The sequence below is a fragment of the Onthophagus taurus genome, chromosome 5 (assembly GCF_036711975.1).
Source record: "Onthophagus taurus isolate NC chromosome 5, IU_Otau_3.0, whole genome shotgun sequence".
Lineage (NCBI taxonomy): Eukaryota > Metazoa > Arthropoda > Insecta > Coleoptera > Scarabaeidae > Onthophagus > Onthophagus taurus.
This window is the reverse complement of record NC_091970.1, coordinates 5,885,751-5,902,589: the sequence shown is the minus strand read 5'-3', so window position 1 is coordinate 5,902,589 and position 16,839 is coordinate 5,885,751. Positions and strand designations below refer to the sequence as shown.

Here is a 16,839-nt window from a genome sequence, read left to right as displayed (position 1 = left end):
TCATAAATTAGTTATTACCCTTTTTACAAGAACACAAAACCAAAAAGAAGCAATATTAACATTTAAATTTAAAAATTAATTGGGGTACGTTCATAAATGTTTGTTTGAGAACGTTTTGGTAGTACAACTTAATTAATTTAAGTTATTAAAAAAAGAATAATAAAATTAAATAACACATTTTTATCACGTTAACTTTCTTTTAAATAAATAATATTTATATACAAATTACCTATGGCAATTACACCTGTCAAATAATGCCGCCACATTTGACAATCACTGCATCATATGACATGTGAGATTGCATCTGATGAGCTTCCAACCAGTTATAACGTTAGCTGCTGGTTAGCTGAAACAAGGCTATAATGTCAATTATAATCTAATTATTTAATCATACCATAATTACTTTATTATACCCTTACCGAAAAATCACTTTAAAATGACGTTTTCATCTGTCATTCTGAACAAACTTCAACTTTTAAAATTCTTAGCGGCAAATTTAAAAGTATAAGTAACACGAATTGGAATCTATACTTTTTAAATTAAAAGAATGATACTGGTAATAATTGTTATTGCTGTCTCTCATCATTCCTATTCTTAATAATAAAATTGTTAGTTTAATTAAATTATTTCAATACAGACATCAATCTTACCGACAAAAATAGTTTGTACAGGATGGTTCAAATTCGATGTCCGAATAGGCTACTTTTTTTCTATCTCTTATAGTTTCCGAGTTAGCCTATTCGGACATCGAATTTGAACCAGGGTGGTACAACAAGGAATATCTTTATTCTCCTGATATTGTGCAACCGGCCCTTAGAGCTGAATTTATTTATAAGATAAATTAATCAAGAGATGAAAGTCAGCTAAAAACTTATTATTACAAAAAAATTCTTTATTATTCACATATTTTTAGCATAAGGTTGCATACAATTAATCGTATAAGTAATAAAATGTAAATCCTGCATCATTTGAGTTAATCGATTAAAATGTCTTTCAGTATATGGCAGAATCCCTTCTAAAACCCCCCCTAAACCAACCGGTTTAAACCTCCCTGATTGCAACTCATTCAATAAAACATTCAAAACTAATTGGGCCGGTTGACAAAATCGACTATTCGTATTCCAATTAGCAGCAACTTTCAACAACTGCTCCTTTTGCTCATCATTTAACTCCATTACAGCATCACTTAACCCACTTTCACCTTTTTTAATCACATTTTCAACGATTTTTAAAACTTGAAAAGGTTTGTTTAAACGTAACGCTAACTTTAACGCTTTTAAAAATTGTTCGTTTTGCATGCAATTCATTAATTGTTGTTCTTGTAACGCGAATTCTTCTTGTTCTTTGAGTTTTTCTAAACGTTTCTCTTCAGTTACGTCTTTCCACTTTAATAGTAAAGAATCGGCACCGCCGGTTATTAATTGCGATTCATCTTTTTTTACGGCTAAAGCCCAAATTCTTCCTGAGTGTTCATCGAACGTTGCGACAGTTTCCGAAGTTTTTATGTTAAAGAGTTTTAATAACCCATCAGAACCTGAGCTTAAAAATTGCATTCCATGGGATAAAAATTCGATTCTAAGTACACTCGAATCGTGTCCCTCAAACGTTTTTAAACAATTTAATTCAGCGATTGACCATAATTTAATTGAACAATCTGCGGATGATGATAACAAAACTTGATCGATGGGGGAGAATCGGACGCTCCAAACTCCTCGTTTATGCCCTTTTAAGGACCCTAAAAACCCTAAATTATCCGAAGACCAAAGTTTAACTGTTTTATCTTGAGATGCTGAAGCGATTATTTTATCGTTAGGTGAAATTGCGACTGAATTAATACATTTTTGATGCGCCGCTTCGGTTATTTGACAGTTTAAGGTTGTATTTGAATTTTTTTGGGGAATATCCCAAATTTTAAGGCAAGTATCTTCACTTCCTGATACAATAAAAGTTGATGTTAATGCAATTGTTGTTACGGAAGCGGTGTGCCGAGTTCCGACCCCAATACAAATTGGAATTTCTTCATTTAAAACCCAAACTCTTATCGAGTTATCTTTAGCTGATGAAACAAACAAATTCGGATTTGCCCTCGATTTATTTAAGGATAAAACCAAATCTGTGTGGCCCTTTAATAAGCGGCAATTCATGGTGGAGTTTTCATAAAATTTTATATCGATTGAATTCGTTGCTACGATTAAATATTGGTCGTTTGTTCCTAAATAAATTATATCTAAGATTTCATCGGAGAATCCAACAAATTGTTTGATACAATTAAACGTTTTTAAATCGTAAATTATTATGTTGCGATCGCCGGTAATAACAGAAAATTGTTTCAATTTTTCGTTAAAAATAACTTTAAAAATCGCTAAATCATTACTTGGATTAACCAAAGAATTTTCTTGGACATAAATTTCTTTGCAATTATTCATATTCCATACTCGAATAGCTCCACGATCTCCCCCGGTTATCACAAAAACTTCCTCAATATCTTTATTACATTTAAAATTGGGAATTTTAAACTTCCTTGGTAAACAAATTACAGATTCAATCGTTTCCGCAATTGGAATCGTTTTTAATCCTTTTTCATTATTAATATTCCACAAAATAATCGTTTTATCCCGCCCTGAACTAACAAAGTGCTCATTGTCGCAATGGAAACTTAGCGAAGTCACCTTAGCAAAGTGCCCACTAAAAATTTTAATCAATCCACCACTTTCTAAATCAAATAAATTAATTTTTCCATCATCTCCTGAAGCGAAAACTTGATTATTTATGGGATGGAATTCGACGACGTTGACAACTCCAAAACAACCCTTTAAAGCTAACCGACACACTTGAAACTCTAAATTCCACACTCTAATAACTCCATCGGAACCTCCACTAAGTAAAGTAGCCCCTTTTAGGTTTAACCGAGCAATCGGGCCTTTATGTAAACATCTCCACTGTTTAACTAAATCCCCAGATAACGTCCACAATTTCAGCAACCCACTACGGTGGCAAGTCACAAGTTTATCTTCGTTTTTTGTGAATGTGTGAATCGTATCCGGAATTTCTTCTTCAACAGCTAATTTTAACGAAACTAATCCTTTCTCTGTATCAAAAACTGAAATGTGAGTTGAAGCATAACAATACAAATCGTTTTCGTGCCATTCTACATTTCCTTCCGTGTAAAAAGCGCTGTGTTTTGATTCTACTTCAAATCTAAAAACAGAAATTTTTTAGGTTATGTTTAAATTAAGAGTTAATATAATTAGGTGGTAATTGTAATGATATTTGTACTTACACTTCTTTTAATTGAGATTTCGACATGGTTTTTTAATTAAAAATGATTTATTTGTGATATTACATGAGAAAATTGTATAAGTTTGACACATGCAAAAAAGTTGGGTTATGTTATAAATTATAAATCAAATGTGGAAATTATGGGTTATACAAAACGTTCTTAAACAAACTTTTATGAACGTACCCCAATTAATTTTTAAATTTAAATGTTAATATTGCTTTATGTTTATGTAAAAAGGTAAATAAGTAGTTTATGATTAAAGTTTCAAAAAGTTTCATTATATGATTACAAATAATAGGCTTCAATAAGTATGTTTAAAAGAAAATTGACAAGTTAGGTTACGTCCTATTATGTCACTTCAAGATTGTGAATTTCTTCTTCTTCAGCTAATTTTAACGAAACTAATCGAAATATGAGTTAAAGCATAATAATACAAATCATTTTCGTGCCATTTTACATTTCCTTCCGTGTAAAAAGCGCTGTGTTTTGATTCTACTTCAAATCTAAAAACAGATTTTTTTTTTAGGTTATGTTTAAATTGAGGGTTAATATAATTAGATGGTAATTGTAATGATATTTGTACTTACACTTCTTTTAATTGAGATTTCGACATGGTTTTTTAATTAAAAATGATTTATTTGTGATATTACATGAGGAAATTGTATAAGTTTGACACATGCAAAAAAGTTGGGTTATGTTATAGATTATAAATCAAATGTGGAAATTATCAATATAATAATAATATTTGTATTAATAATTATCTAAACACTACACAAGTGTTATTAAACTCAAGAAATAAAGAGTTTATGTTTGTTTACGTATACCGAGAGTTTCATATAACTCGCAATATACAGGTGTATCTGAATGACGTTTCCAAATTTCAGGGAGTGATTCTTTAGCAAAATTTAAGGATACTTTCTTATATGAACTATGAGTGACTTCGACTCCCCTGGGGAGCCACGCGCCTTCAAAAATGGCGGAAAATTTTGGTTTAAGTTTTTTTCATGATATCATAACACCAGGAAAATGAAATTTTAGAAATAAGTTCAGCTCATAATAGGGCACGTTTCTAGAATGTAATAACCATAGTAGTTAGAAACTACTATGCACTTGCACTGTCCCACATCAAATGCAACATAGCTTAATAGTACAGGCGTTGGGTTGGGCACGACATTTTGTCTTTGGTTCTCGGTTTAGATTTATTACTTTCATTTAGGATTTTGGATTTGCTAGTCCACCAGGTAGAAGATCCCAAATACGTAAATTGTGGCTAAACCTTGACCAAAACCGTTTTCTAAGTGTTCCGTTTTTGGTCCGCTCATCTTGACTTCCACACTTTTTAAAGTGTGTTCTGGAGCTCGGTTGCAGTCTTGGCGTTAAGGACGATGTCATTCGCATAAAGTAGATTTTAGGGTAATGTAAGATTAACCAGCAGAGGGTTAAGAACGCAGCCCTGATTTCCACATTTCCATTTCAAATTTTTGGCTGACAGCTTTACGGTTTTTCATCTTAGCCATCCAGTCCTCTGACCTTATTCATAGATTAAGAAGGTTCCTGCATCAAAAGTATCGATGACAATTTTGCTTCAAGACATTTTACTTTAATCATCTAAAACATTTCAAGCACACAAATTTTTTTTCCCCGAAAGAAATATATCTAATCTATATTAATGGTACTTTTTAATAATATATAATAAATAAGAAATTAATTTATGAATTTGGAACGAAATAACATATTATGAAAAGTTTGATTAATGTTGAATGAAATCGATCGAAACCATTTAATAATAGAGACAAAGAAATTTCTTTGGGCTAATAACATTGAAGAAACGAAGAATGTGACCTTGTCACACCTGCTAAGTCTCCACCTTTTCTTCATCGTTCTCGATGGCCCCATCGTTTGTAGGTCAGCGGACGTGCGTCGGCCTCAGTGGGTCGTCGCTGGTTCTTCTTCTTTTTCTTCCACGGCGACTTTTCAATTTCAAAAACTAGTTTTAATTTCATTTTGCCTTTAAACACGACTACGAATCTAAACACGCGCATTCCATTCAAGGTGAAAGCTCATTTCCTTCCCCATTTATCACAATTTTCTTATAATTTTACCATTTCCATTTTATCCTTAAAAAGTGACAAACGTTAAAATTTAAAATAAACGTCCTCAATTCCATTTTCGTTTCGAATCGGGTCTTTAACACTTCTTGTTTTGTAAAGTTAACTTGAGGTCATACTTCCGGTTGAGGAAACGTATACATAATTGTAATATGAAGAGTAAAAAAATTACGCCGTGGTATTTGGGTTTCAGTTGGCGGTATGAATACGAACGCAAAAGAAGTTTAACGTTGAAGAGAGAAGAAGAAGAGAAGAGCCCGTTAAACCGAAATCAATGCGTTGTATACCGAGAACTTTCACCGCCGTTATGGTTCCTTGATTGCTCTGGGTCAGACATCGATAAAGGCCATTGAGGTCTTTTACTCCGCCGTCGAAAGTATTTATTCGATTACTTCATTTATTAAATCGATCTAATGTTATTGGTTTTTGTAAAAATAAAAAATTATGTAAGAAATTTTCTTAAAAAAATCCATTAATAATTGCATCAGAAATGAATTAATACCATTTCACTATTTTAGATTTTAAGAACAGAAACTTAAAAAATCGTATCTTAAGATCGTAGTTAGGTACTAGCAGTTTTCTTCCAATCTCTTCTTTCTGTCTAGTTATCTTTTCCTAGCAGCTTTCTTGGAAAGGCAAGAACCTTTCCAAACTTTGTCCTGTCTCTTCTTTTCGTCCAATCTTTTTTTCACTTGTACTGAAGAAAAGGCGGAGATTGCTCCTTCTTTTATTATTAGTAATTTTCATCTCTTTCCAGTCACTTTTCAGTATGTTTCTTGTATTACCAGTTTCTTTACAATCTTCCTTTTTTCCACCCTACCATTTTTTCTTTCTCTCCAGTTCGATTTCGTTTTCATGCTTGCTCAATTTCTTTCCAGTCTCTATTCAGGACCTCTATGTCACTTCCAGTTTTACTTTTAACTACTTTTTGAAGACTTCCTTCTCTTTGTCCAATATCATATTCTTCTCATTCAAATATCATTCTTCTATTCGTAGTCTCATATTAATTTCCTTCCTCTTGGTTTAGTTGCTTTCTTATCTTTTCAGTTTCTCTTTTTTGTGACCAACTTCTTTGACAAGGTGTGAAATGACAAGGTGTTATACATATATCATTTTAAAGAGGGCGCTTTTATCTTTAATTTGATATAAAAATCATTTCTTAATCATCAAAAATAAACTAGATATGATGTCATAAAGTTTGGCAATTTTCTTTCACCAACAATTTTAGGTTAGAATCAGGTTGTTTTTTGAAAAAATTAATAATGAAATGATATGGTATTATATATCATTTTAAAGAGGGGGCTTTTATCTTTAATGTGATATAAAAATTATTTTTTAATCATCAAAAATAAACTAGATATGATGTCATAAAGTTTGGCAATTTTCTTTCACCAACAATTTTAGGTTAGAATTTTTGAAAATCATTTTTTTGAAAAAATTAATAATGAAATGATATGGTGTTATATATCATTTTAAAGAGGGATATTTTATCTTTAATTTGTTATAAAAATCATTTCTTAATCATCAAAATTGAATTAGATATGACATCTTAAATTTTGACAACTTTGACAGTTAAACTTAAAATAATAAATTTCCTTTTTATCCCCCCATTAATGAGGTTAAAGAGGTCATGGTTCTGATTAAACCGTTACAACTAGCTCTATATGCTAAATTGTGATATATGGTCTTTATAAATATGCATTTTCCACTTTGTCTTGGCTCCACTGACCTGGAAAAGTGACCACAATCTCACATAAAATTTCACCAATTTCATCCATATCATTTAAAACAAAAATACTTTTGTTGTAAAAATTGCCCAAAGAAAAATTGGTTAAACCAATACTTTCCCCCCATTATTTTGTTCGTTATTGCTTCAATTTCTTTTTAAGCTTTGATTTATATTTATAATTTATTTAATAAGTGTTGAGTTTTAATTCTTCTTCTTTCCTCTATAAAACTTATTAAATAAAAGTGGTAGAGGAAAACCATCGAACACGACGTCACCGAAGGAGTATAAGAGGCGAGTTCGCCTCGGCGACGTCCTGTTAGTCGCGAAGAGGTCAGTGTTAAGGCCACACATCAAAACGTGATTGATTAAAGTTTTAATACACAAAAAAAAATAATTTGTTAAAAAAAAACAAATTGTTAAAGAAGAAATTGTTGAACATAATTAAAAGAAGTGGAGGAAATTGTTGCAAATTATTTTAAAGGAAGAACTGTAAAGATCGCGGTCATCCGCGGTCAATACCTCTTCATCTTCTTCACGTCGCGCGTGTGTTTTTAGTGTTACAACTTGGTCTTGACCTAGAAAAATACTTTCCAGGGTTGAAGACGTGGTAAGATTTTGATAGAATGCGGATGTTAACTTAAACGTTAAACAATCAGAAAACAGTTAGAGTTCAATAACACCTTTTTATTTGCAGAAAAAACCGAAAATGAAGATCCCGTTTTGTTTAACAATAATAGCTCTTTGCGTTTTACACGCCAATTCAAACCCAATCATAATTAACAGCGAAGAGAGCCCAAAAGAAACGCCAACAGAAAATTTAGAGGAAATAAAACAAATCGAAACAACCGGGATTAAAGAAGAAGAGAAATTAGGGGTTTTCCAAGAAAATCCAACGAAAATCGAAGAAGTTAAAGAAACGGGGAGGCAATCAACCGATGATGATGATGACGATGACGACGATGATTTAGGGTTGGATTTAGATGATGATGACGACGATGATGACGCATCAGATGATGATGATGATTATTTCGATGGAATTTTCGATGATATCTTAGGAGGTAACTTAATTTATTATTAATAATTCATTTCTTAATCAATTAATTCTAGAAGATGATGACGACGACGACGACGACGATGATGATGAACCAGCCCAACCCGCTCCAGTTCAAACACCCGAAGATGCAGTTCAAAACGCCCAAGAAGAAGTCGCTCAAGCTGCAGAAACTGCCGATCAAGAAGTTTACACAGACGCCCCAGGAGCTGATTCTTTAATCGATAAAGACCCCGATGCCATTCAAAACACAATTCAAGAACCGGTTGTTGTTCAACCAATCGAAGATGAGGAGGAGGAAGCAGAAGATGATGATGATGACGACGATGAAGGTGATTTAGATGATTTAGCGGATGATGACGATGACGACGATGACGATGATGGCGCGGAGGATGATGACGATGACGACGACGATTTGGAAGATGTCATCGAGGCTAAGAGATCACGTGAGTCTAAATCGAGTCATAAGAAACGGTCGTCTTCTTCGAAAGGGCACCGGAATAAAAGTAGGAAGGTCAAAAAAACATTGAAGGTTCGATAAAACTTTTTTTTTAACCATAAAGGTTCAAAAAGTTAACAAAGAAATGTTAAAATTTGCATTTTAGCAAATTAATATTTTCAAATTTTTCAAATTTCCCGCCTTTTTAGTAGTACTTCTTCTTTTTGCGCTCTGTTTAATTTATTTTCGCAAAATTTTTATTTAATTACATTTTTTTTTAGTTAGTAGATATTTATTGATTTTGATGTGCAAAAAAAAAGAAAAATAGATGGTTTTTAGAAAAAATCGAAAAAACAAATGAGTTTTATTTATTTTAATTTCCTAAAAATTCTTTTTTCTCTTCTTCAGCTTTTTGCTTTTGCTTTGTGGTGGGTTTTGGGATCTTCAAAACAAAAATTTGAAAATATATAGACGTACAAAGTGATATCAAACTTTAGAAAGCTCAAACGAAAGTAGACGAATTCAAAAATAAAGAAAAAAAGAACAGAACCAGCTCGCCCCGGAAGTGGGTCACTGGGTGACCTTCATCCGCGTTTCGTTTCAATTTCAAAAACTTTCTAAAAAAAACTCTTCCTTAATGAATAAGCCTCACCTAAAATCTAAATCACCACATGAAGAAGATGGCCATGACCCCTAAACAAAACACAAAAAAAATCTTTTCTTTTTTTTAAATTTTAGGTTCATTGAACTCACGCGATCAAAAAATCCCCTCCGTTTACATAGCAAAATACAACCGATTTGTCGATACAATAATCGAACGGATAAACACAATTTTAGGAAAATCTTACGACCCCGTTCGAGTTAAATTACACAAAAAATCAACAACAAAACATAACCCCGCCAACAACAACAACAACAAAATCAAAAAGCGCAAATCAAACAAAAAGAAATCAAAAACGCCGTTAAACCGCCAAGAAGCAACGAATAAAATGGGCGAAATCGAATTGGCGAGAAATTTAAACACCTCATATTCAAACCCTAACTTTGTGTTAATCTCAAAAACGGGGGTGAGTAATCGCGAGGAATACAACGTTGAGAATCGGGCGAAAACGAAGAAACCTTCGAGTGTTCCTAATAAGACGAAAAATACTAAGACGAAAAATAAAACGAAAATTAGTGGGAAAAATGTTCAAAAAGCGAGGGCTACGTTGTTTGGTTTGAGTACTTTGAGACGGGATGGGGATGTTACAGTAACGACTATGAGTGATCATACAACTGTTAAAAGTGAGTTTGTACTTGGGCCATTGCAATTGAGAGTTGAAAAGGAGTTTGAGAGGCAGTTAAAGAGTGCTACGGCGACTACGGCTGAGATGAGGGGGCGATTGAATTTGAGGATTTTACAAGGAGGGGCGGCTACATTGCATTCTATTAAGGTTTTACAACCGAAACAGGTTAGTTTTTGAATAATTTCAATGATTTATGCAAATTAATTCATAAAAGGTTTTAAAATTTTTATTATAAATCGAGTTTACAATCCACCAATTCATGATTTTGAGGGGATTTTTGGGTTGAAACTAAAAATTGATAATAACTGGAATGAAATTCTTTGTGGATTATGATTTAATGGTTCATTAAAAAGAATTTTTATTCAAACGTTGTTCCCTCATCGCCTTTAAATTCCCACTTTAAATAAGTTTAAGTAACTAATATCATCAATTTTATGAATTTGGGGATTTTTGGGTTAAAATTAAAAATTGGTAATAATTGCAATGGAATTCTTTATGGGTTATGATTTAATGGTTCATCAAAACCAATTTTTATTTAAATTTTAAGTTTAGTCTTTAGATTCCCAGATAAAATAAATTTCAGTAACTAAATTCGACAATTTTATAAATTTGGGGATTTTTGGATTATAACTAAAAAATGGTAATAACTAAAAAGGAATTCTTTATAGATTATGATTTAATGGATCATTAAGAACAATTTTTATTCAAACTTTATTCTCCAATCGTCTTTAGATTCCCAGTTAAAATAAATTTTAGTAACAAAATCACAAAATTTTATGAATTTGGGGATTTTTGGATTATAACTACAAAATGGTGATAACTAGGATGAAATTGTTTATGGATTATGATTTAATTAATCATTAAGAACAACTCTTATTCAAACTTTATTCGCTCATGGCCTTTAGATTCCCAGTTAAATTAATTTTAGTTACTAAAATCGACAATTTTATAAATTTGGGGATTTTTGGATTATAACTAAAAAATGGTAATAACTAGAAAGGAATTCTTTATGGATTATGATTTAATGGATCATTAAGAACAATTTTTATTCAAACTTTATTCTCCAATCGTCTTTAGATTCCCAGTTAAAATAAATTTTAGTAACAAAATCACAATATTTTATGAATTTGGGGATTTTTGGATTATAACTACAAAATGGTGACAACTAGGATGAAATTGTTTATGGATTATGATTTAATTAATCATTAAGAACAACTCTTATTGAAACTTTATTCGCTCATGGCCTTTAGATTCCCAGTTAAATTAATTTTAGTTACTAAAATCGACAATTTTATAAATTTGGGGATTTTTGGATTATAACTAAAAAATGGTAATAACTAGAAAGGAATTCTTTATGGATTATGATTTAATGGATCATTAAGAACAATTTTTATTCAAACTTTATTCTCCAATCGTCTTTAGATTCCCAGTTAAAATAAATTTTAGTAACAAAATCACAAAATTTTATGAATTTGGGGATTTTTGGATTATAACTACAAAATGGTGATAACTAGGATGAAATTGTTTATGGATTATGATTTAATTAATCATTAAGAACAACTCTTATTCAAACTTTATTCGCTCATGGCCTTTAGATTCCCAGTTAAATTAATTTTAGTTACTAAAATCGACAATTTTATAAATTTGGGGATTTTTGGATTATAACTAAAAAATGGTAATAACTAGAAAGGAATTCTTTATGGATTATGATTTAATGGATCATTAAGAACAATTTTTATTCAAACTTTATTCTCCAATCGTCTTTAGATTCCCAGTTAAAATAAATTTTAGTAACAAAATCACAATATTTTATGAATTTGGGGATTTTTGGATTATAACTACAAAATGGTGATAACTAGGATGAAATTGTTTATGGATTATGATTTAATTAATCATTAAGAACAACTCTTATTCAAACTTTATTCGCTCATGGCCTTTAGATTCCCAGTTAAATTAATTTTAGTTACTAAAATCGACAATTTTATGAATTTTGGGATTTTTAGATTATAACTAAAAAGTGGTAATAACTAGGATGAAATTCTATATGGATTATAATTTAGTGGTTCATTAACTAGAATTTTTATTCAAACTTTATTCCCCCCTCGTCTTTAGATTCCTAGTTAAATTTGATTTCAGTTACTAAAATCGACAATTTCATGAATTTAGGGATTTTTGGACTAAAACTAAAAAATGGTAATAATTAGAGTGAAATTCTTTATGGTTTATGATTTAATGGATCATTAAGAATAACTTTTATTCAAATTTTATTCTCTCATCGTCTTTAGATTCCTAGTTAAATTTGATTTCAGTTACTAAAATCGACAATTTAATTTGGGGATTTTTGGGTTATAATTAAAAGATGGTAATAACTAAGATGAAATTCTTAATGGATTATGATTTAATGAATCATTAAGAACAATTTTTATTCAAACTTTATTCTCTCATCGCCTTTAGATTTCCAGTTAAAATAAATCACCAATTTTATGAATTTGGGGATTTTTGGGTTGAAATTAAAAAATAGTAATACCTAGAACGACATTCTTTATGGATTATGATTAGTGCTTCATTAAAACGAATTTTTATCCAAACTTTATTCCCTCAACGTCCAATTGAAATAAAATTTTATCGTTTTTCTTCTTTTATTATCTTAATATCATTTCTGGTTCCTCAACATTTCGTGTTAAAACTCCAATTTCTCATCTTTTAGGCAAGTTTATTAAGGAATCAAGTTCCCCTCCTGTCTCATTTGTTAGTTAGCTATCCCAGGGGCTTAAATTTTTATTGCAGCAATTAATAACTTGTATAAAACTACACAATTTGGTGTATAACCTATATTTGCATCCATTTAATTCTTTTCCTAATTGTTAATACATTTCGCATCATATCACTTAAATAATAAGTTTTTATTCTTGATTGGAGAAAAAATAATAATAATATAGTAATAATAAGTAACAATTTATAGAGAGGTTATGAAGATGTCATTTTTGACATTATCAACACCTTGACAGGTGTTTTAGTGATAAAACACGTTAAGAGATGTCACTAGTTAATATTCAAATTTTGAATAATTTTTAAATAAATTATAGTGTAATTAGTAATTGTGAAACTATTTTTTGAAATATACCGCATTTTTACTGTTTTAGGTCATATTTATTGTAATAAATTGTGTAAAATATATATATATATTTTTTTAGGTTAGGGTTGAAAGTGCGGATAACCACGAGAAGACCAAAGAATTTATGTGGAATAAAAGTTCAAGAATTGCCAAAGTTGTAGCGAATAAATTGGCGGCCGCCGCTAAATCAATGTTACAACCGGCTCCGGGGATACAAAAATAATTAATACAAAGCTTTACGGAGTAATTTAAAAATTAGACTTTCATAGACTTTACTAACTTAATTTATTGTAGCATTAACACTATTTATTGATGAGTATTTATGAAAAATAAAACTTCCCCAAGTTATTATTTATCTTTTATTTGGTATTTTTTGTTTTGTTCTTCGTTACCAAATTTTTTTTTTATAAATAATCACCATCCATCGGAATACATCGATATATCACAGAAATTAAAATTAAACAATAAGATAATTGAGGTTGGAAGTTTAACTGGGAGGGGAAAACATCATTTTCTAACCTAACTTAATTTAGATTCCTAATCGAGGCCTTAATTAAATTGGGAATAAGGAATGGTGACTTTTTAATTCGAATTTTCGTTACCAAATTGACGGAAGTAGTTTTTTGAGGGAGAAGGAAGCTCTAATAACAAAAATATCTTTGGCACAATGTCATTTCTTTGTTACTTTCCGGCTTGATTCTAAAAGAACACATTATCTATGGAAATAAACCTAAATAAACACCGTTATCTGAGTATCTTTACATTTTATCTAAACGTTGCGTCGTTTAGTTCGGTTTTGGAGGTGAAAATGTTTTGGTGAGTTTAACTTTTTGTTCGTAAGTTATCTAGGGTAAATTTAAACTATATAAGTAATTATAATCTTTAAAAAAGTGGGGAAATAATCTTTGGGAGTAATTGCAACTATAAATCGTTGTAAATAGTAAAAAGATTGTCATTTAAAACGAAAAGAGCCAAATTTGAGAAGATTCTCAAAAATAAATCACAGATTTCCTATTAAATTAATTTTTAAATTAATTAAATTTAATTTGTTCATGTTATCTTTGCTAAATTGTAGCAAAAAAATAAAATTGGAGACTAATTTGAAGGATTTCATTCCATTCAAAACTCTACATTCTCGAGAGGTAGTTTTAAAGGATATAGGTTATGGAGTATCGCAAAATAATGCACGCTCGCAGCTAAAATAACAAAAACGTGCCAAATCGCATGAGCGCACGGAATAGATCCATCAGATTTAAAGAATACGATTCCAATAACGTATAAAATCCCACCAATCTTCAACTGAATCATACCATCAAATCCATAATGCTAATGTTATAAAATCGACCTTTATTAAAAAGAATTAATTAATTATTAAATTATGATTTACCTCTGTTACAATTGGAAGTGCTGGAAAGATTCCCATCACCAAATAAAAAACAGTCTCCAACATTTTGTACCGTTCATGAAACACCTGTTGATAAATTATGCCTAAAATTGCTAATATCCACACAATCCATTTCATGGAGCAGGACCAGCCCTCATCTGGAAGATGTTGAATTGTTAACCATGGAAAATAAGAACCGGCTATAAATATGTAGATCATGGCTCTATCACAACGGTGGAGGAAGTCTTTTAAAACACTAAAAAACCAAAATAAACTTAATAATTTAAAATTAATTTAATTAAAATTTACCCTTTTCTAATACTATAAAAGACACAGTGGAAAGATGTGGATATGCCAAAAAGGAACACTAAGGTGGCACCATAAACGATCGCAGACAACTTTTGGGCATTACAATGAGATCGTTCCCATAATTTAAGTGTTGCTGCAATACTAGGTAAGACTCCAACGGCGTGGGTTAGGACGTTTGCGATGTGTTCGATTTCGGTGGGGATGTAAGCTTGTTTTGGGGGAGGTTTTTCGTTTTTCCATTTTACACTAACACCAAAAAATTAATTATATACACAAAAACGCAATTTGTGCAAGAAAATACCTCCTCAATTGTTGCCATGGAACAAATCTTGAAATAAACACCATACATTGTTGTAATGTACTGTCGTTTTCTATCATACCTGCAAGAATAATTTAATTACAATCAAGATTTGTTATTAATAAAACGAATCGATCAATTAAACATTTAATTACGGTAATAATCACCAATTGTGTGTAATTTTAAACAAGCTAATATTTGAAGGTTAAAACATAGTCGGAAATAGTTTACGATTTAGTAGTCAGATTTGGCAAGTGATTTAATCTAAAAATATAGTAATTTATTAACGTACCAAACGTCCAAACGTGCTTAAACACGTCTGCCTTGAACGGACAGACGGAGACAGTATTTTTTTAACACTACTGTCAAAATTGACAGTTCTTGAATAACATAACCAAGACAAGATTTTTTTTCTCAAATTAAATTAAAAATTAAAATGTTTCGAATTACTAATTTATTAATTTGATTTTTTTTAATTAAAATAAATTTAAATAAAATTGTTATGATTATAATAATTATTATAAACGTTAATTTGTGTTAATTTAAAATCAAAATTGGCAAGAAAAAATTAATACCAACTTATAAAAAATTAAATTACTAAATTAATGCAATAATTAAATTAATTATAAATAACACATTTTTTATATATCGCATTCTATTTAGCTAAAAAATAGATTAATAATACGACTTTATTGTGTAAAATACATCAAAGAATTCAAAATAAAAAGAGTAAATGAAAAGTCACTTTCACACAGTGTAATTTTTCAAAACTATTTTTTGGCGGGAGTTTTAAAACCAGAGAGGATTTTAAGTAAACTGTAGTTACGAATTTAATTACTTATTTGTTTAAACATAATAAAATCCAAGACTTACTTTGTCCCACATAAAATGCAACATATCAATATAATTTAGACCTAGAACTACATAGAAATATTTCGTTTAGCCATACCCATATATATATATATATATATATACTATCTCCTATATCGCTGACTAATGCAGCAAAAGAGTGTAAAGACTAGAGTGCAGATAAATATTACTGTGTTGTATATTTTTACTGAACTAAAATTAGAACTAAGACTAGACCTAGAACTAGAAAGTTATGGGTTTAGCCGTGCTTTTTCAGACTGTAGTCTTTTGTCGTGTTAGTTTTTTCATTGTTCCTCATAATTCAATGCTGTATATCGACATTTGTCCGTCACTGTATAAATATCATTATGACATTTCCACGAACTGTCAAACATTCAAGCTATCCAACGAAACTGATTATTATTGTAAATATATGTATATTGGATTTTGAAAGATTTAATTCTTATCAAAATTAATGACTTTATTTTGACCTTTTTTAACAATTAAGATATAAATTGAAATTAAAACTAAAAAAAAAAAGTTTAAATTAGATGCGCCATCTAGACTTTGAATTAAAAATTTTTTTTATCACTTCGCTTTGAATAAATGAATAAAAAGTACAAGAAAATAAAATAAATTAAATTAGAATAGTTTCATACCTTTACTTGATCTGTCTGTTCTTTTCAGAGTCACTTCGAAAACTGTTATAAAACTGATCGCGTGAAGAACTGAAACTTTGAAATTAGGCTACAGGGACTTCGCAATTAAATCGATAACCATTAATTCCAATGGAATGGATTGCCGACACGACACGATCGCCGTATTTTTCGAATAGAACACTGCCGTCGTCGGTTTTACCCCGACCTTTGACCGGAGCCAAGTCGAATTAAACGATTCGAGTTCAACTACTAGTTATACCATTAAAAAGACGACGAGACAAGAAACGGAAATTTCCTTTTACGATTTGAATAGAAAACGGTAACAAAAGGAT

At 30.4% G+C, this 16,839-nt stretch overlaps 3 protein-coding genes across 7 annotated transcripts; 1 reads left to right on the top strand and 2 right to left on the bottom strand.

The window, feature by feature from the left end:
• Positions 1-551: 551 nt before the first annotated feature.
• On the bottom strand, positions 552-3,401 carry LOC111426573 (transducin beta-like protein 3). The gene is made up of 2 exons (XM_023061175.2): positions 3,281-3,401; positions 552-3,198 (listed from the first exon to the last, which is right to left on the bottom strand). Exons 1-2 carry the CDS (start codon positions 3,304-3,306, stop codon positions 900-902), a joined length of 2,325 nt encoding a protein of 774 aa, XP_022916943.2. The 5' UTR covers positions 3,307-3,401; the 3' UTR covers positions 552-899.
• A 4,000-nt stretch (positions 3,402-7,401) lies between these two features.
• Positions 7,402-13,356, top strand: LOC111426489 (germ cell nuclear acidic protein-like). 2 transcript variants are annotated; one of them, XM_023061026.2, is made up of 5 exons: positions 7,402-7,724; positions 7,812-8,175; positions 8,228-8,614; positions 9,346-10,058; positions 13,088-13,356. In XM_023061026.2, exons 2-5 carry the CDS (start codon positions 7,824-7,826, stop codon positions 13,229-13,231), a joined length of 1,596 nt encoding a protein of 531 aa, XP_022916794.2. In that variant the 5' UTR covers positions 7,402-7,724; positions 7,812-7,823; the 3' UTR covers positions 13,232-13,356. The 2 variants fall into 2 exon arrangements, with proteins under 2 accessions (XP_022916794.2, XP_022916793.2); XM_023061025.2 differs by having other exon boundaries at positions 8,225-8,614.
• On the bottom strand, positions 13,354-16,761 carry LOC111426490 (monocyte to macrophage differentiation factor 2). 4 transcript variants are annotated; one of them, XM_023061027.2, is made up of 5 exons: positions 16,508-16,761; positions 15,003-15,081; positions 14,702-14,947; positions 14,396-14,648; positions 13,354-14,334 (listed from the first exon to the last, which is right to left on the bottom strand). In XM_023061027.2, the coding sequence occupies exons 2-5, from the start codon at positions 15,077-15,079 to the stop codon at positions 14,128-14,130; spliced, it is 783 nt and encodes a 260-aa protein (XP_022916795.2). In that variant the 5' UTR covers positions 15,080-15,081; positions 16,508-16,761; the 3' UTR covers positions 13,354-14,127. The 4 variants fall into 4 exon arrangements, with proteins under 4 accessions (XP_022916795.2, XP_022916796.2, XP_022916797.2 ...); XM_023061028.2 differs by lacking the exon at positions 16,508-16,761 and adding an exon at positions 15,292-15,392; XM_023061029.2 differs by lacking the exon at positions 16,508-16,761 and adding an exon at positions 15,167-15,248.
• Between the last annotated feature and the right edge of the window lie 78 nt (positions 16,762-16,839).